The 20,471-nt window shown below is 48.8% G+C and overlaps 1 protein-coding gene across 4 annotated transcripts in view; it reads left to right on the top strand.

The window, feature by feature from the left end:
* The first annotated feature begins 1,932 nt into the window (after window positions 1–1,932).
* Window positions 1,933–20,471, top strand: part of Synm (synemin) — a 28,934-nt gene continuing 10,395 nt past the window's right edge. For all 4 annotated transcript variants that reach the window (XM_004658154.2, XM_045145224.1, XM_004658153.2 and 1 more), the window contains exons 1-2: window positions 1,933–2,850; window positions 9,943–10,067. In XM_004658154.2, coding sequence (XP_004658211.2) covers window positions 2,050–2,850; window positions 9,943–10,067 — 926 coding nt within the window. In that variant the 5' untranslated portion in view covers window positions 1,933–2,049. The remainder of the gene's footprint in view (window positions 2,851–9,942; window positions 10,068–20,471) is intronic.

Genomic DNA, 20,471 nt, shown 5'->3' with positions numbered 1-20,471 from the left:
ACCCTGCCGGCTCAAGTTAGCGCCCTTGGTCATGACCTCTAAGACACCTATTCCCACATTCTGGAACTGTGTGTCTTTATGAATGTTAGTCTGCTCTGAGTCTCAGTTTTGTGATGATGAGTGATCATCAGAACATTAGTTTGGAAGATTTACCAGTGGCACTTGTTTTCTCTGCTGCTATTTCCCAGCATACTCTTTCCCTCCCCCAGCAGGTGCACCCTGGCCAGACCTTTCCCCAGGGACAGGATTTAGAACAGAAAAGAGGGTAGGTCTTGAGTTTCAAAATCCAAGACCCTGAAGGGCATGGGGTAAGAAAAACCTAATGAGGCAAAGCAAGGCGTCCTCCTTGGAGACCCACTGACCTCTGTAAATGCTCCTGCCCACTGAAGAGCTGCCCCCTGCCCAGGAAGGAGGTGGGGAACCAGTGCTGAGAATGAATGGTGCAACTGAACCTAGGCAACTGTGTGAGCTGCCCCATGATGGCCTGACATCTCAAGATGGCCCAGGAGATATGCTTGGGATGGGGGGTGGGGTAGGCAAGTCCGGTAACAATGTCACTGCAAGTATCATCCCTGTACTTGACAAGCAAGGATCAGGTGTCACTGTGCCCCTAGGTTAATAGGAGAAGAGCAGACAAGAACAGGGGTCTAGAGTCCCCCATTCCCATGCCTTTGTGCTGGGCGCACCCTCACCCCCACTTAGTCTTTACAGAAAGGGAAAGGAATTCTGACCTGAAAGGTATACATTTCTACCTCCTGTAGAATAGCACCTTAGAAATGGGGTCTCCAAGGAAATGCATGGTCACTTTCTGCTAGTGTTTGTGGTCAGAGACTCACAAGAGTAGTCCTAATAAGTTCTTCAAGGGACCTTGACCAACCCTCCTTTCCAAGTCACTGTGAAATGCACTGACTGGTGGGCTTGCCAGGAGGAGCCCTGTGGCCACTGGAGGACTCTAACCTTTCCTCAGCACCCCTGCCCTCATCATGTGCTTGTTCCTGTGTTCCTTGGTGCTTCACATCCTGGTTATTGTCATTTGTAACTTAAGCAACTGCCGTGAAAAGTAATGAAATGCAAGTATGCAAAAAAGAGAGTGGCAGAGCTGTGGTTTCTATGGCAATTAAATTGAGTGCTTTCTTAAGGGCACATTGTTGAAAGAAAAAGAAAACCAGCTGTCACACTGGGGGTGTGTATAAGACAACTGTCAAAATTTGAGGAAATGTTAGGTGTGTAAGAATGTTCTGTGCTAAAAGCACCTCCAGGTTAAGTTCTTACTCCCTGAGGGCAGTATGGGTAAGGAGGAAAGAAAATGGGCCTTCCACGCTTTAGAAAGAAAAGAAAATCTTACCTGAACATAAAAATTTGGTAAGTCAGATGTTCTTACGTCATCAATTAAGAGGTATACATATGAACTTCAGGACCTTGCTAGGCAAATGCTCTACCACGGACTACATCCTGAATCCATGTTTTCTTCCCCCTCCCATTCTTTGTCCTACCCTTCACTCATCTTCCCTCATTCCCTCTTTTCTTCTGTTTTTGCGGTGCTTGGGATTGAACTCGAGACCTTGAAAAAAACAGAAGACCTATCCCCCACATACCGCTATATGTTTGAGAAGTTTCCTGTAAATTACCAAGCATGCCTCACTTAGTGGCGACTCCTTTTACATCAGTGAACAATAGGGCTTTGGGGAGCCTGAGGTATGCCTGCAGACTCGCAATAGGGAACCCTATCCTGAGACCACCCGCCAGGATCACCCCGTCCACCCAGTGGTCAGGACTGGGCAGCCTCGCCACGGCACGGTCATGTCGGCAGAGGGCGCTGTCCAGCTGCCGTGGCAGAGCGGGCCGCGCTCTGATTGGCTGGAGGCGGTGGCTCGTGTCCACTGCCTCTGGCCGAGTCCGCTAAGTGCCGAGGCTCGTCCAGCTCCCGCCGCAGTCTGCGGGCCTCCGAGGCAGCGGCTGGCTGGGCAGGAGCGGCGCGGCGGAGGGGACAAGATCAGGGCAGGAGGCAGCCGGTGGGTGGTAAAAGGCAGAGCGCACTCACTCAGCAAGATGCTGTCGTGGAGGCTGCAGACGGGCTCGGAAAAGGCCGAGCTACAGGAGCTCAACGCCCGGCTCTACGACTACGTGTGCCGGGTGCGGGAGCTGGAGCGCGAGAACTCGCTCCTGGAGGAGGAGCTGCGCGGCCGGCGTGGGCAGGAGGGCCTGTGGATCGAGGGCCAGGCCCGCTTCGCCGAGGAGGCGCGCAGCCTGCGGCAGCAGCTGGATGAGCTGAGCTGGGCCACGGCGCTGGCCGAGGGCGAACGCGACGCGCTGCGGCGGGAGCTGCGGGAGCTGCAGCGGCTGAGCGCCGAGGAGAGCGCCGCCCGCGGCCGTCTGGACGCCGAGCTGGGCGCGCAGCGGCGGGAGCTGCAGGAGGCGCTGGGCGCCCGCGCCGCCCTCGAGGCGTTGCTGGGCCGGCTGCAGGCCGAGCGCCGCGGCCTGGACGCCTCCCACGAGCGCGACGTGCGGGAGCTGCGCACCCGCGCAGCCAACCTGACTCTGCACTTCCGAGCTCGGGCCTCCGCGCCCCCGCCGCGCCTGCGGGAGGTGCAGGACAGCTACGCCCTGCTGGTGGCCGAGTCGTGGCGCGACACCGTGCAGATGTACGAGGAGGAGGTGCGCGAGCTGGAGCAGGCGCTGCTCCGGGGCCAGGAGAGCCGGCGACGGGCCGAGGAGGAGGCGCGGCTGTGCGCGCACGAGGCCGACGCGCTGCGGGCCGAGGCGCGGGAGCTGGAGTTGCTACGCGCGCGCCTGGAGGACGAGCTGCTGCGGATGCGCGAGGAGTACCAGCTGCAGGTGGAGGAGCGGCAGGTCCGTGCTCCACGGTCCCTCCCCATGGTCCCGGCCACGCACCCTACGTAGGATGGGTGCGCGAGCGGCTCACCAGGGGCGCGGCGACGAGAGCCCGCCCAGAGGATGCTCAGGGACCAAGGCACAGAGCCGGTTAGCTATGCCAAGGTGCCACAGGGCCACAGCATCTCACCTGCCTTGAAAAGAGGAACACGGTCCATTGGGTTCTTTAACCCAGAGTGTCACGTGACAAGTCCTGGTGGATAGCCCAGTGTCTATCACCGTGTTAGGTATCCACTTTAGACCTCGACGTGCCTGGGCACATCCTGACAAACAACCCTCCTAGTTTTAGGTTTTTCTTTCGGTTTCTTGAGCCTCGTAAGTTTAGTAGACTTAAAATCTAGAAGTGAACCCAAGGGACCTCTCTGACTTGGTCCAGAAGTTGACAGCGCGTCCCTATGCGGGCAGCACGTTGGGAGGCTCGAAAGCCACGGGGAGTCCTTACCCCAGAGGAAGTCTAATCTTAAATACGTCTCCAAAAACGCTTTCAAAAATTCTTTTTAAATTTTGCCAGGATGACTTCCCAGTTGGAGGCAGCTGGCTGCGGCTTCCTGGGTGGCTGTCTTGTTTTTCTGTGTTTTGTTTTCCTTGGGAGGGGCAGCGACCATTACACAGAAAAGGGCTAGAGCTGTTTTGCTCTCAATACGGCTGACTGACGTCAGATCTCTGGGTAGTGTAAAAGCTATGGGAAAGCAGGTCCCCGTGGCAGGATGTTGTTTCAAGTGCAGCCTAATATAAACGGTTACTATTTCAGAGCAGCCGAGCCCTCTGTCACGGAGCGGTGACACCTGTCTGATTTATTGTCTGAACACCCAGTTCAGTCCCAAGGTTTGGCTCGCGCCTTGCCCAGCCCCAGACAGAAATGGAAATATTCCCAAATTGCACGATCAGTAGTTCTCAGGAAGATGGCTTGAAATAACATGAACACAACTTCAGAAAGACTTTAAGAGACAGCTGCAGCTGCGATCTAAAGATTGGAGGAAAACGCAGTAATGCTGCGCTTTCTTAAAAATTAGCAGTGCACATGAGATTTGTGGAGTGAAGTGACTGGGGTGATGTGACAGGTGTCAAGTGATCAGCAAATCTATGTTGATTTACTCTGGGTCCCCAGCATTGGGTAGGGAGGGAGCTGGAGACCAAACGAGAGATCAGAAAAAGTGATAAGGGACTGTATTGTTGGAAATCTCACCTTTTGAGTTGTGAGGTTTGAGTGCCTTACTTTCAAATCTCCCTTGGCACACTTTGAACCTTGAAACTCTTCTTTCAAGAATCTTGTTAGCAGCAGAGCCTCCCCCCCACCCCCGAATAAAATCTTGAGAGGAACTCCAAATCTCTGACAGATAAAAGCCAAGTTGTCCCGACTGGAGGAGAGAGGGGTCTTGGAGGTGCAATTAGAATCATTCATTGTCCAGCTCTTCCTCAGCACCAGGACCCCCAGACCACAGGGAAATGCCTCTGCTGAGGTCACACCTGACCGGAAATGAGACCCTGCCCTCAGCTTCCTGCCAGTCTTGTTGGCCTGTGCGGTTTTCCCCTAATAGTGGAGGGCAAGGGCCGTGTCCCTGAGAACCTGGGTAACTAACTTTCTTTTCACTTCCAACTTGTCTGGCTTTGTTTGCTAAATATTACTGCCCCTACCTCACCTATGCCACACATCTTACCCCAGTTAGCTTAGAGCAACCTTATCTGAAATCTCCTGCTCTAATACAATCATAAACGTGCAAAATTATGTTAAATTTAAAGTATTGATTTAACCCCAAACCTTCACTTTTTTTTCAACTTCCATAGATGCTTACTCTGCAAAGATTGAACATATTCTAAAGACTTGTTTTGATGGTTTTCTGTAATAAATATTTTATTATTAACAGTCCTGACTAAGCACTGACATGCCAGAAACCAAGCCTGTTACATGTTATATGTTACATGTTACACTCTTAGTCCACGTGCCAATCTCAGGAGGTGGATAGCAATATTAGCAGGTGATGCCACTGAGGCACATGGGTCATCCATTTTGTAATAACTAAAACAGGGTTTCACCCATGTCCCAGCCCCCTGAGGAGCTAACCATTAGTCTCCATTTTCCTCTTCTGTCTATTATAACTTTTAACTTTAATTCACAGAATGATAATTGCTCTAGGAGCCACCCCAGAAATTCCCTGTTACCTTCAAACCCTAGGACACTTTCATATCCTTCCTACCGGCAGAGTGATTTTAGCATTTTCTCTTTCTTTTGCTGATATTTTGTTTTGTTTTCTGTGCCTCACACAATTTAATGGGGACTCTCCCCCCACACCCCATCCACACCTGGTGGCAGGAGCAGATATTGGAAGCATACTCAGTCTGTAGATTCCGAAAAGGCTTTGAAGCCATTTGTCAAACCAAACGCACACTAGAAACATTGAGCTTTTTCCTGTGATGTGAGTGAGCTCTTAGCTACCGACACCAACTGTGAAAGGTTCCAAAGCCTCCAGATAGGATTGAATGAGAGCCTCCTTTTGATAGGAGAGCAGCTGGGACTAGCTGTATGGTTAAGGGCAGCCCTCGGGCTTGGGCTGGAATACTGACTCTCAATGAGATTACAAGATTTCCCCAAAACTAAGTTTGTTAACCCTTCTGTGACTCAGCTTCCCCATTTTTGCCGCAGAGATAATGGAAGTAGGTCATGGTACATAGGTTCAGTTCATTCATTCAGCCAATAGCTACTGAGTGTTTAATGTGCCAAGTTTATTTTTCATGGCTGGGGGTGAAGCAGTGAAAAACAAATGCCAAATGCAGGAAAGTTCCTTGATGTCAAAGGTTTAATGATGGCACCAGTGCATGGGGCCAACATGGCTGGGACAGTGAATAAGGTTGCTAGATCACTTGGGTTTTTCTCTGAGCACCATGGAAAGCTACTGGAGGTCCTGAGCACAGGGGATCTTGTAATGGAATAATGCATTTCTGTTAAGAATAGTGTGTAGGGGACTGGAGAGTCAGCTCAGCAGTTAAGGCACTTGTCTACAAAGCCTAATCACCAGTGTTCAATTTCCCAGATGCCAGATGCACAAAGTGGCACATGCATCTGGGGTTCATTTACAGTGACTCTTCTCCTCTTCTCCCCCTTCCTCTCTCCCTCTCTCTCTCTCTCTCTGCTTGCAAAAGAAATACATAATAAATAAAATTAAGAAGTGAGAGCAATAGTCTGTTGGACTAGTAAGGGAACAGAGAGACCTTCTTAGGAGACCGCCGCATTAATCAAAACAATAGGAAGTGGAGGCTTCGTCCAGGGCTGGATGTGGAAGTGAGGGACTGAAAAGGATCTTGACAGTATGTTGAAGCTGACAGTGTTTTCAGATGGGTCTGATATAGTGGGACAGGGAGAAACCTAACTTGACCCAAAGGTTATGGCTGAGAAACAGGAAAAAGGGGTGTTCCTTGCTGTATGGTAAAGGAGGGCAGGTTGAAGTCTGAGTTTAGTTTACTTGTGGACAGTTTGAGATGCCTCTGAAATGCCCACCTGGCACTGGAAGATGAGTCTGGAGTTTAGGGCACTGCCTGCTACAGCTATAAACACTTAGGTAGCACCCAGTTTGTGTTTCCTTTTTTTCCCCATGTGTAAGTGTGTGGTGTGTATGCATGTGTAAATGTATATGAGCCCATGTGTGTGTGTGTGTGTGTGTGTGTGTGTGTGTGTGTGATGTCCAATGTCATCCTTACTTGTTCTCTACTTAGTTTGTGAGATGGGGTTTCTTGTTGAACCCGGAGCTCACAGTTTGGCTTGATTAGCTAGCTAGCAAGCTCCAGGGATACTCCTGTCTCTGCCTCCCCGTAGCTGGGATTATGGACGCGCTGCCGTGCCTGGCATTTGCATGGGTGTTGAGGATGCAAACTCATGTCCTCATGTTTGTGCAGGAAGCACTTTACCCATGGACCCATCTCCAGCTTCACTTTGTGCTTTTTATTGATACATCTAGTTTTTTTGTTTTGTTTTGTTTGTTTGTTTTTCAAGGTAGGGTCTCACTCTAGCCCAGGCTGACCTGGAATTCACTCTGTATTTTCAAGGTGACCTCGAACTCACAGTGATCCTCCTACCTCTGCCGCCTGAGTTGCTGGGATTAAAGGCGTGCGCCACCACGCCTGCCTGATTCATGTAGTTTTTGTGTGAGTGAGGTTAGCATAATAAGTCCTCTTGACCTCTAACATCAGATCCCAGGGTATTAGAACACTTGTCAGCTCTGGCTGTCCCGTCTGTGCATGAGCCAGGTGCCAGGTGCTGCCCCCAGGTTCTCAGACAGTTGCTAGAAGACCACTCTCCCTCGAAGTTTAGTAGCATTAGGTGAACGACTTCAGCTTGGATTAGAAGTAGCACCCGTGTACAGGACTGTAACATGTCTGGCCTGGCCCACAGCATGAAAACTTCCAGCGAGGCAGAGCCCAAGTCTAAGCTATATCCAGCCAGTAGGATTAGATGCGATTTCTTACATTCCTGCTTCCACAAGTCCATGGGTTTCCTTTCACCATTTGGGAAGAGTTGACTCAGAGGAAACCGTGGTTGGAACTCTATTTATTTCAACGTAAGCACATTTTGTGGGGTTGGGTGCAGACCTATTCTGTGCTTTGGCATGGGGGGGGCATTTTCTTTTCTTTCTTTCTTTTTTTTTTTTTTTGGTTTTTCGAGGTAGGGTCTCACTCCAGCCCCAGCTGACCTGAAATTCACTATGGAGTCTCAGGGTTGCCTCGAACTCACAGCGATCCTCCTACCTCTGCCTCCCAAGTGCTGGGATTAAAGGCATGTGCCACCACGCCCAGCTTAAGGGGCATTTTCTTGAATACCCCTGTGGCATGACTGTGAAATCTTGACCTGCCCTGGGGGTTTGTGGGTAGAGAACTAAGTTTGATATTTTATAAAGCAGTTTAGCAGGCTGGAGAGATGGCTTAGTGGTTAAGGTGCTTGCCTGCAAAGCCAAGGAACCCAGGTTCAGTTCTCAAAGACCCACATAAGCCAGATGCACAGGGTGACACATGTGTCTGGAGTTCATTTGCAGTGGCTGAAGGCCCTGGCACATCCATTCTCTCTATCTCTCCCTCTCTCAAATAAATAAATAAATAAATAATATGTATATATATATATACTTAAAAGCAGTTTACAAACATTTAAATAGATTGCAAAGAATAAATTACAAATTCTCAAGTTTTAATGCTTAGGTCAAATGTCCCGTATTAGGATATAAATCTAAGTGTGGTAGCATACGTCTGTAATGCCAATACTGGACAGGCTAAGGCAGAAAAACTGTGAGTTGGAAGCCAACTTATAACCAGGCCAGCCTAGACTGTAGTGACAAATTTTTTATAAAAAGCACCTCCCAGAATGGAATTTCAAAGGGGAAAGCAGGGTGGGGGAGGGAGGGTATTACCACGGGATATTTTTTATAATCATGGAAAATGTTAATAAAAATTGAGAAAAAAAAAGCACCTCCTATACCTATGCTTAAAGCACATGTTATACTCTAACTTTGTACCTGAGTGTATGGTTTCTAAAACAGGAGAAGAAAAATAGGCTTTTAACATGGAGGCTCAACTAGAATGTGTGAATATTATAACTAAACCTCAGTCGGTCACCTAATTAACACTACAAGTAGTGTGCTTTGCTAAGTCACTATCTGTTGGGATCTGTTAGCATAGACCTACCCTGGGACATTAGTGGTTTTTAAATCTACTCCTTTGCTTTAAGAGCTATGTGACTTTTGCTTTTAATTAAAAAAAAAAAAAACTAGCTTCCACCATGCATATCATGTGTTTGAACATGCTAAGTTCAGTGTGTCACGTTAACCTCATCCCTCGCTTTCACTGACATACTGAATCACTGTGGTGGAAGATTCCAGCAGCAATGAAACACATTCCCTTTCCTAGTGCTCTCACAGTTTTCAGTTCTACTAAACTAAGTATTTATATGTGTGGCTTAGCTTAGTTAATTGTGCTTAGAAATAATACTGCTCTCATTGTAAAAGTTACACAAATACAGATTTATTTATTTGCATGGTCAATTATTCCCCAGAGTGACAAGTCCACAATGAAGAAGAAAACACAAATCTGTAAAATCGACATTAAGTAGAAGATATTGACTTGAAATGGTGTTTTGGGGGGGAGGATAATATCATTTGGATCATTGTATCTTACATTCAGTTCAACAGGCATGTGCTGAGTGAGTGGACTGTGAGGCTCAGTGGTCTGGAGGTTAGATGCATGGGCAGCAACATGTCCAAACCAGGGGAAAGCCCTGCAGGACGGAGGACAAGCACAGAGCGGCTTATTAGCTGTGCTGTACTGTGCAAGTACCGTCCAAGGGACAATTTACATTTGGGTCTGAGTTTGTTCATTCGTGCGCAGAATGCATTTCATCCCAGAAGATTTTAAACTGTCTTTTCTTGATGAAATAAATAAGTACATTCATCTACCTGCTTATTTTGGGGAGAGTCATGACTATGGGAGACATAGCTCAAATCAGAATGACCTCCGTCTTAAGAATTGTGAAGCCCTTGATTTTTAGTCATGGCTTATTTTCAAGAGCCTCTTAGTTGCCTGATTGGAGGTGCTGCGTTTCCTAGGTGGACCGATGTCTGAACCAGAGGTGGTTTGAATAAACTAAGAATTCACTATTACCAGAAAGTCCAAATAGAGAAGCCAGCACCCTACCAAAATCCTCCACAGGTTAATTTGAAAAACCTTCCATGTAGAAGAGATTTGTTAGTTGAAACCATCCTTGCAAATGGCCACTAGTTTGGCAAACCTGGTGACCTCTCATCCCTTTATGCTCTGAACTGCTGGTACCAAGTTCTACTACTAAATCTCTCACTTTTTTTTTTTTTTTTTTTTTTTTTTAGTTTTCGAAGTAGGGTCTCACTCTAGCCCAGGCTGACCTGGAATTCACTATGGAGGCTCGGGGTGGCCTCGAGCTCACAGCAATCCTCCTACCTCTGCCTCCCGAGTGCTGGGATTAAAGGCATGCGCCACCATGCCCGGCTCTACCACTAAATCTCTAGCTCATGGATCTAAGAAGCCTTCTCTTTTCTATAGAGAGTCATTGACTGCCTGGAGGATGAGAGGGAAGCCCTCACCTTGGCCATGGCTGACCGGCTGCGGGACTACCAGGAGCTTGTGCAGGTGAAGACTGGCCTTAGCCTGGAGGTGGCCACGTACAGGTGAGGAGCTGTGCTGATTTGTTCTTGAAGAAGACAGTGATGGGAGGTCCCTGAAGCCACTGAGGTGTCCCTGTGGCTTTGTTAGAAGCAGAGTCAAGTGAAGAGAGCAGGGCCAAAAGGAGGAAGAGCAAGAGGATGAGGTAGAAGAAGATGGGCTTGCTCAGGGGACCCTGGTGATAAAAGGGCTGAGTCTCATATGCTTCCTAGCATTTCTGTGTCTTGGGAACTGTTTAAGGCTTTACCATGCTAAGTCCTTAGAGTCTAGGACTTATGCACTGTGCTTAGAAAAAAACAAGCTTAGCTCTGATGAGTTACAGACTTAAAAAGTAGAGGGCCAGGACTCAGACTCAGAAGGTCTCACTCTGCCATTGTTTTATGTATCAGGGTACTGATCCGTCCCCTCCCCATCCATGGAGTTGCTTTTTAAAAAATGGCATCTATACCCTGAGAGTAGCATGGAACTAGTGGGAAGCTTTTGTTTATCGAGATGCTAACTTTAATTTTCACTTACTATGACCAACCCAGATGGGAAAACCACAGAGCACTCAGTGGGGCTGTGGGCTGAACAGGCCATGGAAGGCAGAGTGGCTCTTTCTGGCTTGACCCCTGCCTACCTCTGGGGGGCCATTGATGCTGAGGCTGTGGCCTTCCTTCTGTCCCCAGTGAGGACTGCTACAAAGAGGCCTGCTGTATGATGGAAGGTCTTGTAGAGAGAGGCCCAGGTTCCCATTTGTTAGGATGATAACATAGCCCAAATTTTATGGATCCTGTACTGCCTGTCAGACACGGTGCTAAGTACTTTGTGTATGGTCTCTGCTTCGTCACTTCTGAGTAGATCTATATGCCCTGTTTAAGGAGAGAGGGAGAGAAAAAACATGAATTTACAGTTCAGGGCTGCAGGTGCAGAGACCAGAGCCAGCCAATTAGCCTTAGATCTGTGCCTTCCCACATCAAACCATGCATGTGGGGCCTGGCGGGGGGGGGGGGGGGGTGGTGGTCACAATGTCCACTTCATTTGCAGAGTTGTAGTGAGTACAAATCAAGTGTTGGTGTGATGGAATTTTGGAACTTTCTCTGACCAAAGAGTGAAATCCATGAAATGTTGCAATTGAATTATCCATAGCAGACGATGGAATTAAACATGGAGAGGATAAGAAGGAGACTGGTCAGGAGAGAGCAGGGAGAGAGCCAGGCCCCAGTTCACCACTTCCTTCACCATTGTTGATCTTTTTTTTTTTTTTTTTTGTCTGAGAGCATCAAGATGGTTAGGTTGTGTGATGCTCATTGAAAAACAGGCTATCACTGGTGTGTGCTTGGAGTTTATGCTTCAGCCTGGCCCTCATTTCCATCAGTGAAGAGGGAGCAGGCTGTTGGGCTGCCTGGACCCCAGGAAACTACTAAGGAGCAAGATCTTCCCAGGGGCTCAAGCTGTCTTTGGAGGAACCTTAGCTGAACCAATGGGGTGGTCCTGGGGCTAAGACTTGCTCCCCTATCAAAGAATAGTGCTGTGGCTGGGTTCTGCAGAGGGGATCTGGGCTGAGGGCTCCCACTCAGAGAAAGGGGAGAGGAGGCACATGCCTACCTGTCCTTCCCCAGGTCCTTCTCTGGTAGTCTTAGAATCTCACGATGTGAACAATTATGGGAATAAATTGGTTGCATATTCACATCTGCTGCACTAGTGATCTAAACGTTGTTGCTAAGAATGCTGCAAATAGGTAGGCTTGGTATGGGGACAGAAAGCATTGATGAGGAATTTTTCAGTTGTGAGTGACAGGCTTAAGTCACAAAATGAGCTCGTTTCTCACACAACTGAAAAGCTCTGAGTTCCAGGCACAGATGTTCAGATGGATGGGGGAGGTTGACAGTGATTTGTCCCTGTGGGCTCTTCCCATTCAGTATTAGCTCTAGACTTACCACCTCTCAGCCCATTAAAGGAGAGCATCTGTTCCCCATAATTGTAGCTTAGCTCCTGCACCCAGCTCTGTGGCTCTGTTGCCATCCCTGGCCTGGAAGTATTGGGTGGGGTCACCCTCTCATGAGTCATGTGGACTAAGGCATGGGAGACAGCCCAAGCCAGGCCAGCTCTAGAAGAGATGCCCCACAGGCTCAAAGCTAATTTATGAGCCCATATAAGGTAATGCCCAATGCTGGCTATCTTCCTTACAGAGGTGGTCAAACCTTCCCATTTTTTCTTCATAATAGTTCTCTGGGTTGGAATTAGACTTTCTGTGGGATCGATCCCTTTCCTTCCTCTGCTTGTCTTATCCCCAGTTCTCAGGCCTCACGGGCAGGAGTGCACAGGCAGGCAGCTCATCGGTGTCCAGGGCCTGTCTCCCCAGTTTGCTTTTACTCGTCATTGATCCGTGAGCCATTCTGCTTACAGTCAGCAGACCGGCCGTCTGCAGGGACAGAGTTTATTGCTGCTGTCTCTTGCTGCATGTCCCTAACCTCATTATGGATGGCTTTGGCCCTCTCCTAGGTACTTAGGAGCCCTCAGTGTTTTCAGAGGCTGAGTGGTGGATTTCACTGGACCTCTTTCTGCTGTCCGACTTTGCACAGGGGAAATGAGGGGCCCGCCCCACCAGACATCTGAAAGGCACCTGGCCCTGCCTAGCAGCAGATGGCTGGCCTTGGTGGTTAGCACCACCATGGGCCTCTGGCCTCCAGAAGTTGGGTTTGAGAAATGCCCAGTGACATGAGAGATGTACAGGCTGTTGGATTTAAGTCACCAAGGAGTGTCTTGATCTTGTCAATGTGATTATTTCTCAGCAATCTGCTTATGAGCACAGATGTGGAAGTTCCTGTTTACATTAGTGCATTTTCAAACTGGTGGAGTGTACCATTCATTTGATCCTTGCAAACTGATCCACCATTTTGAGAAAGTTGACTTTCCCCCGCCCCCTCCCCGCTGAAGGCCAGCCCCATGGGACAAAAGGGCTGACAGCACTAAGGCTAGATTTGCTCCCACTTGGTGGCCTACTCTGTGGTGGCCATTTCTCTCCAAATGTCTTAGCTGTCATTGTCCTGTCCTCCTGTGGAGGACTGTGGAGCACCTCACATGAAAGAGAAGGGACTGTGGCTCCTTAAAGCTTCAGGCACATTTTGCTGCAGTTTATCTGCTGGCCAAAGCCAGTTCCCAAGGGCCCTGACATTTCCTAGCCCAGGTCTCCTGCCCTTCCTGGAAGCTCCACAGTGGAGAAACATGACTAATCATAAAATAATAGAATTGCATATTTATGACTTCCAAATCCAGACTTGTAATTTATAAATGAATATATTATTTCATAGAGCAAATGGAGGCTCATAGAATGAAAACCAAGCAAGCACCAGAGTCTAAGATGAGGTCTTCATCCAGTTTCCTTGGTCCATTTATTTCCTTGGTACATTCACACTGGCCAATGTGAGAATGAGACCCTCCAGTGCCTGAGGACAGGCAGTATGGTGACTGCCTTTGGCTCCTGCCGCTCTGGTGGCTGTTGCGAGGCTGTGCTTGGGCTGTGCATAAGGAGAGAAGAGATCTAATTCACAGGCCAGCAGGGGCTGTGCTCGTCCTGCTCCCTTGTCTCCTCAGAGGCAGCTTATCCTCCTGCTAAGCACTTGCCAGGCTGGTTTTTCCTGGAGTAGTGATTGCACCAGCAACCAGGTGGTGAGAGGAGAGATGTTCGGATGCAGGATGGGAAGTCCCCTACCCCAGCACCTGGAAAGCCATCGCCCCTGGATCCTACCCCAGAGATTCTAATTTGATCGTTATTGGGTGGGACCATGCGCAGTATTTTAACCCCCTTGTAGGTGACTGACAGGAGCCACAAGTTTGGAGAACCTCTGGGTGGTCCACTCCCAGCAGTTGCTGTAACACAGAACATTACAAGCTTGTTGGAAATGTAGGGATCTTGGACCCACCCCTGACCTGCTGGATGAAGTGGCTTGGCAACAAGATCCCAGGTGATTTATGTGCACTGCTGTCTGCTCTGCAAAGCAGCCCATGGCACAGTCAAGGCTCAGCCGGCCTCATAGCATCTTGGAGTGGGGGATGAGGATGGACTGTTACAGGACACAGGAAAAGTGGGCGTGTTTTTTAATAGGCTCACACTTGGCCGTGCTCATCAGTTGGAGCACATGTGACCATCTCCATGGGCCACAGCAGGCCTGCCCAAGGTCACAGAGGCCCATGGAGCCATCTTGTAGACTGTGAAACTGTACCCCCTACATAAGCAGCAACTCAATCCCCAAGTCCTCATTCGCAGATTCAGGTCAAAATTCAGGTCAAGCACTGTTAGGTAAAACATCAAACAAAAGTTGAAAGAAGTAGAAGCACTCCTGTGCCTGACCTGAATGTTCTCCAGTGAACATTTAACTAACTTTGCTTGACTCACTACCTCTCTGCCCCTGGGTCACCATCCATCTCAGTTTTTAAAATTTTTAATTAATTAATTAATTAATTTGAGAGTGACAGAGAGAGAAAGAGGCAGGTAGAAAGAGAGAGAGAATGGGCACACCAGGGCTTCCAACCACTGCAAACGAACTCCAGACACATGTTGCCCCCTTGTGCATCTGGCTAACGTGGGTCCTGGGGAATCGAGCCTTGAACCTTGGTCCTTAGGCTTCACAGGCAAGTGCTTAACTGCTAAGCAATCTCTCCAGCCCCCATCTCATATTTTTTGATGCATCCTAAAGCAGCCCACCCAAGCCTCTGATCAATAATGCATAGCAGGCAGCTCTTTGTTTAGCACCTGTCCAGTCCAGAGTGCTTGGTCACAGAATCTCTGGTTTTATACCAAATATTTTCCATATGATGAAAACCAAGTTCAAGGTGGGTGCTATTAAGAGGGTCTCATATCTGGTAAGTAGAGAGCCTGGGCTTTGGACCTCAGGACTTCCCTTCTGGGCTGTGAAGTTGGGTACTGGGGACTTGTGGGCAGAGTGGGTTCTGTCCTCAGTTCTTTTTAAGGCTCGGTTGCCAGCTGACGGCCTTTGAAAAGTGGCTGAATGATGAGGGCGCTGGCATGATCAGTGGGTAAATACACTGGACTCACAGTTGATGGCCCAGGTCACTAGAGTTTGCCCTGGATATATGTCATTACTGGTCCCTTCTCTGCTCTCTTTCTGCTTGTTCACATCATGGTGTGAGTCAACAGAGTGGACTGAGATTTCTGAAACTCTGAACCAAAAGGAAATTTCTCCCTGCCCCCGTAAACTATTTTACTCCCAGTGACAGGAAACCTGACTAACGTGATCTGAAACAACAAAGAGGAAAGCAGTGCCAGAAATCCTGAAAGAAGTCCCACCACACAGGTATGCTGCCTGAGTCTTTAAGGCAAAAGTCTTCTTAAAAGAATAAGGTAGAAACCATATCAAAAAATGAACCAGGCGTGGTGGCACATGCCTTTAATCCCAGCACTCAGGAGGCAGAGGTAGGTGGACCACCATGAGTTCGAGACCACCCTGAGACTACATAGTGAATTCCAGGTCAGCCTGGGCTACAGTGAGACCCTACCTCCAAAAACTAAAAAAAAAAAAAAAAAAAAAAAAAGAGATCTTTGTGTGTGTGCATGGGAGAGGATGTGAGGCTTACCGTGCCCACTTTCTGATCACAGTGGACCGAGCAGAACATTTTAACTGAGGACGATCACTTGGTCTCTAGTGCACGCCAAGGCTGCCAATGAAGTAACGTAAGCCACACCTAGTGCTTTTTGTCTCATCATTCTAGTGGCATTTTTGGTTGTTCCATTATTTTTCAGGTCACCTGTACTTTTTCCACATATGTTCAGAGGAAAACATTTCTTAGGCCTTTCTCAAAGTGTCAGAGATGTACATTTCACTGATTTCTGAAGTTCAATCCTAATTTCTTATTTTTCTTTTTAATATTATTATTGTTATCAAGATGTTTCATATGGCTACATCATGTGGTGGTACCCTCTTTTCCCTTGCCCCAGCCCCCATTGTATTGGGGACGCTCCTCAGTGGGGTTTCAGATATTCCCCATGGGGTTGTGGTTTATGCGTTGTAGGAGCCGCAGTTAGTTATTTTGGGGAGGATTTAAAAAATATTTATTTATTTATTTATTTGAGAGAGAGGCATATATATACACACACACACACACATATATGGAGAGAGAGAGAGAGAGAGAGAGGGAGGGAGAGAATGGGCACACCAGGGTCTCCAGGCACTGCAAATGAACTCCAGACATGTGTGCCACCTTGTGCATCTAGTAATACGTGGGTACTGGGGATCGAACCTAGGTCCTTTGGGTTTGCAGGCAAATGCCTGAATGGCTAAGCCATATCTCCAGCCCTGTGCATACACTAAGCCTTGGTTACTGGATAAAACTTTTGGAATGACTAAAATCTTGTAACTTTAAGGATAAAATAAGAGGAGCCAGATGCAGTGACACCTGTAATCTCAGCTGTTGGGAGGCTCAGGCAGAAGGCTCTCCAGTTCAAAGCCAGCTTGTGGACATAATGTCCAAATAATGTCCAAAATCAAGTGAGGGGAGTAACCAACCAATGTACTTACTTGGCTGCTGGCTGGATGAACAGAATAACAGTAAAATAACTGTAAATGGAAATGGTCTGTGATCCCTTCTCCACCTGACTGATTGCAGTGAACTGAAAGCCACTTTTCTTCTGAGATTGTGAAAGGAGGTGATGATGGTTGAGTACTTATTTAGTTGCAGCCATTGTTCTATAAACTTTTCACTTATTTACTTAATTGTTCCCACAAACCTTTGGGTTCTTCTCATTTCAGCTATGGGGTAACCAAGTCATGAGAGATGTGAGTGGCCTGTCCAAGCTCATGGCAGTAAGTAATGGCAGGCCCAGGGTTTGAGCCAAGCAGCCTGCCTTCAGGGCTCACTCCCGCACCCCACTCCCCATTGTGTTTGATCAGTATCCTTTGCCTCTCTGCTGATCATTTGAGGGTTTTTTCTTTTTAGTCTCTAGCTTTGACTTGAAGATGGCTTTTTGGGTATGACTTGGTGCTGACCCCGGAAGGGATGACCAGAGACGGCCCAGCACTGTCACCTCCGTGTTACTCTTCACACATGTTCCACGGGCTTTTGGATTGATGTTATAATGCTCCTTGTGTGAATAGAATTTTGCTTGTCTCCCCTCTTCTTCCTCTCATTCTGCTGGCCTCCCAGTGGCTGGCCAGTTGTAGGCCCATGGCTGGAGTGACCCATACTGCCCCCCTTTCTCTGTCATGCATACCTTTGCCATGTCCAGTGACCAGGCAGCATAGAGGATCTGCAGTCCCCCCTTTCTCCCACACCCCCACCCGTGAGGAAACATCATGTGAACCACTCACGGACCCCAGGACCATGGGTGCTTCATGCAGGTGTCACTGGAAGCATGCCCTTTTGTTCCTCTGCCCTCTTGTCCTCATTTGTAGGAGGTGTACAGTGTGGTGGCCTGGTGCCCACAGTGCCCATCAACAGCAGATAGGCCGTGAAATTCCATTAGGATCATTTCTCCCAGACAGGCAGCCCTACCACAGTCCAGTTAGGACTCCAGGTGGCCCATTAGGCCTGGAGTGGAGCCAGAGGCCACATTGCAGCTCACTTCCACATCATGGATTTGTGTGTGACTCCTAATGAGGCCATGGACTGGGGTTTCCCATTTGCTTATTTTCCTGCTAGAGGCCGCCAGCCTGTGGAGCTGTGTGAAATGCTCTCTAATAGCCTGTGATTCAGGGGGTTGGCATTTCTCACAGTCTTGGTGGCCTGGAGGCAGTTTTCCTGCACTGCTCTCAAAATAACCAGGTTTGGTAGGAGCCTCAGAGAACACTTTGCATTTCTTAAAGGTGTACACGTCTGTTCCTTAAGCTGCACTCTGGAGAGTTTTACAGGACATCTCTTCAGCGGTTTAGTCTCTGACTCTGCCATACTAGACCCTGGAGCTGCATTGATGGGCTAAGACTCAATACCATCACCAGTGTCCCTGCTCCTGGGCCTGAACTGAATGCTCAAGGGCCAGCTGTTCTTTTAAGCCCTGCGTGAGTGCTTTAAGATAACAAGGATCCTTGCCTTCTAGGATCCAGCCCGGGACAATGAAGCACAGATGAGGAAAGTCCCACTAGGGGCATTAGGGATGAAATTACCAAGGCAGGTAAAATGTTTGAATTTTATGTAGAGTCTGGCTAAGAATTTGTGCATTCTGACATTTGCATAACCTGTCACTGACAACCGGGTATGGTGGCACACCTCTTTAATCCCAGCACTAGGGAGACAGAGGTAGGAGGATTGCCATGGGTTCCAGGCCACTACATAATGGATTCCAGGTCAGCCTGAGCTAGAATTAGTACCCTAAAAAATAAAAAATAAAAAATAGTCACTCTCCCTGGCCTTACCAGAGGCCAGGCGAATAGAAAGGGAGTGGTGTGGCTGGGAGCCCAGGCCCTCTGAGCTGGAAGTTCTGTCTTTTCTGTGTGCACTGTGGACCTTTGAGCAAGATGCTGTCTGCACTCTGGCCTTCTCACCTCAGTTGGATGCTGGGTTGGGCCCTGCACCATGTAGCCAGGGTCCTGTGAGTGAGTGAGTGGGCATGAGAGGCAGCCCTGGGCTGTGCTCAGTGAACCTCAGTGAAGGCAGGATAATGCTTTGGACTTGCCCTGAAAGGAGAACAGAGGCATTCTCCCTTGAAGGGTGGGAAAGCATAATCTGTCTTATCATTGATCCCTTGGACTTGTCCGCAATGCTTTCTGTGGCCCTGACTCCCCACAGGCTCCTTTTGTCTTGAATTGAGCAGCCTGGCTTATGTGCTTGTGGCACCTGGGGCTTACTGCTGAGCAGGGCATGAACTAGCACTTGGCCATCTGCCCAGGCCCTGCTCTGCCCCCTTCAGCTATAGAACGCTGCCTCTTCTGCTGCAGTAATCCTAGGGTGCAGACCCACGGAGTCCGGCTTTCGTTCTGAACATTCATCTCATTATATAAACCTCAGAGTTTTCTTGGTGATGGAATCTATTTGTGTTCCTGGAAGCTAAACTGCTTGGTCATGAGGGTGTGGGATTAATGGGCTGGTGTCCTGTTTCCTGGCCTCCATCCTGAGTGGAAGGGCTGGGGCTCCAGGTTTTCTTACATCGCGGTGCCTGTGTGCTTCCGTGGCTGGTTCTGTGGCCAGCAGCCCCCGTCCCTTGTGCCTACTATGCTCATATCCAGCTGCTACATGGCTCTCTTCACCTTTGTGGGGATTGCCACGTTTAACTCAGTGGACATGAACTTCAGTGAGGCTTCTCCAGGCTGCCAAGTCCTAGCAGGGATCTGGATCCCCTCCTGTTTTCCTGCCTGGCTCTGGGTCACAGTATCAGCATTTCCAAGTGGGCTGTGGCTCTAGTTGCCCTTTGCCGTCACTCTGTGTCTCTGGGAGCTGGCCTTAGTAACTTCACATGTTGCCCTAGCAACGGTACAACTGTGGCACCCACAGCTAACAGCAGATTCAGGGGGTCTCTGGGAATGAGCAGCTCATTGGTGTCCAAGGGCTATTCCCTTCTCACCCTCCTCCTCTGCCGTACTGGGTCAGTCAGGCCGATACCCTCTTCGGGCAGGTCTGAACTGGTAGATATGAATTATGACCTAATGAAAGCTAGAAGTTTAGAATTTTGGATCTAAACATAACCAAAGAAATTACCTACTTGATTATTTTTTTCAAAGGGGACACTGAAAGGTCCCCTTTGAAATGAAGTGAGGTCCCCTAGGGGACTCTGTGAGGGGGTGCAGTTCTTTCTTCCATTTTCTACCTGCCTTTCTCCCATCTCTCCTGTTCGTCTCTGAGATGTCCCCACAGGCCTGAGCACTTATACCGGTACAGCACTTGCTTAACGCGTGTGGCTCCGGGTTCTGTCTCCAGCATTACAAAAAAGGAGTTTCCATAGACCCCTATTTGTTTGCTACAGATGCCATTCAGCTGTCTTGCTTACAAATAACAGTGCTCCTTGCTTTATTTCTAGTTTGCCCTTGGCAGACAGCCCCCTGCTTGACTCCTGGCAAGGGTTACAGTGGTTCTGTGGCCCTGTAGCCCTGGTGAAGTACTGGCCTGGGTCCCTCCCTACTATCCAGAGAAGCCAAGCCCTGACCTGCCTCTCGCACTCATCTGTCCAGGGGCCTGGTACACGCTTCTTCCTTGTCCAGGATTAGAAAGGCTCTACTCTCTAGCAGGTCTGAAGCCCACTGTGCATTTTCTTCATTCAGCTGGTACCGGTTGAGCCTGTGTGTCAGGCACTGTGCTGGTTACCAGGGGTGTGGTATGTGGTGGATGGAGGCCCCATGCCAGCCACATCTCCAGGCAGGAGCTGCAGGCATTGTAGCATGGCACTGGGGCAGCAGAGTCACTGACAACGTGCTACCCAACATAGTATGTGAGGGTTCTTTCTCCTTCATTTTGTAACAAGCTATCTTTTAAACATAATTTTC

This window comes from Jaculus jaculus, chromosome 3 (assembly GCF_020740685.1).
Source record: "Jaculus jaculus isolate mJacJac1 chromosome 3, mJacJac1.mat.Y.cur, whole genome shotgun sequence".
In the NCBI taxonomy this organism is placed as follows: Eukaryota; Metazoa; Chordata; class Mammalia; order Rodentia; family Dipodidae; genus Jaculus; species Jaculus jaculus.
Note: the sequence above shows the minus strand (reverse complement) of the source record. Positions and strands in the feature narration are given on the sequence as shown.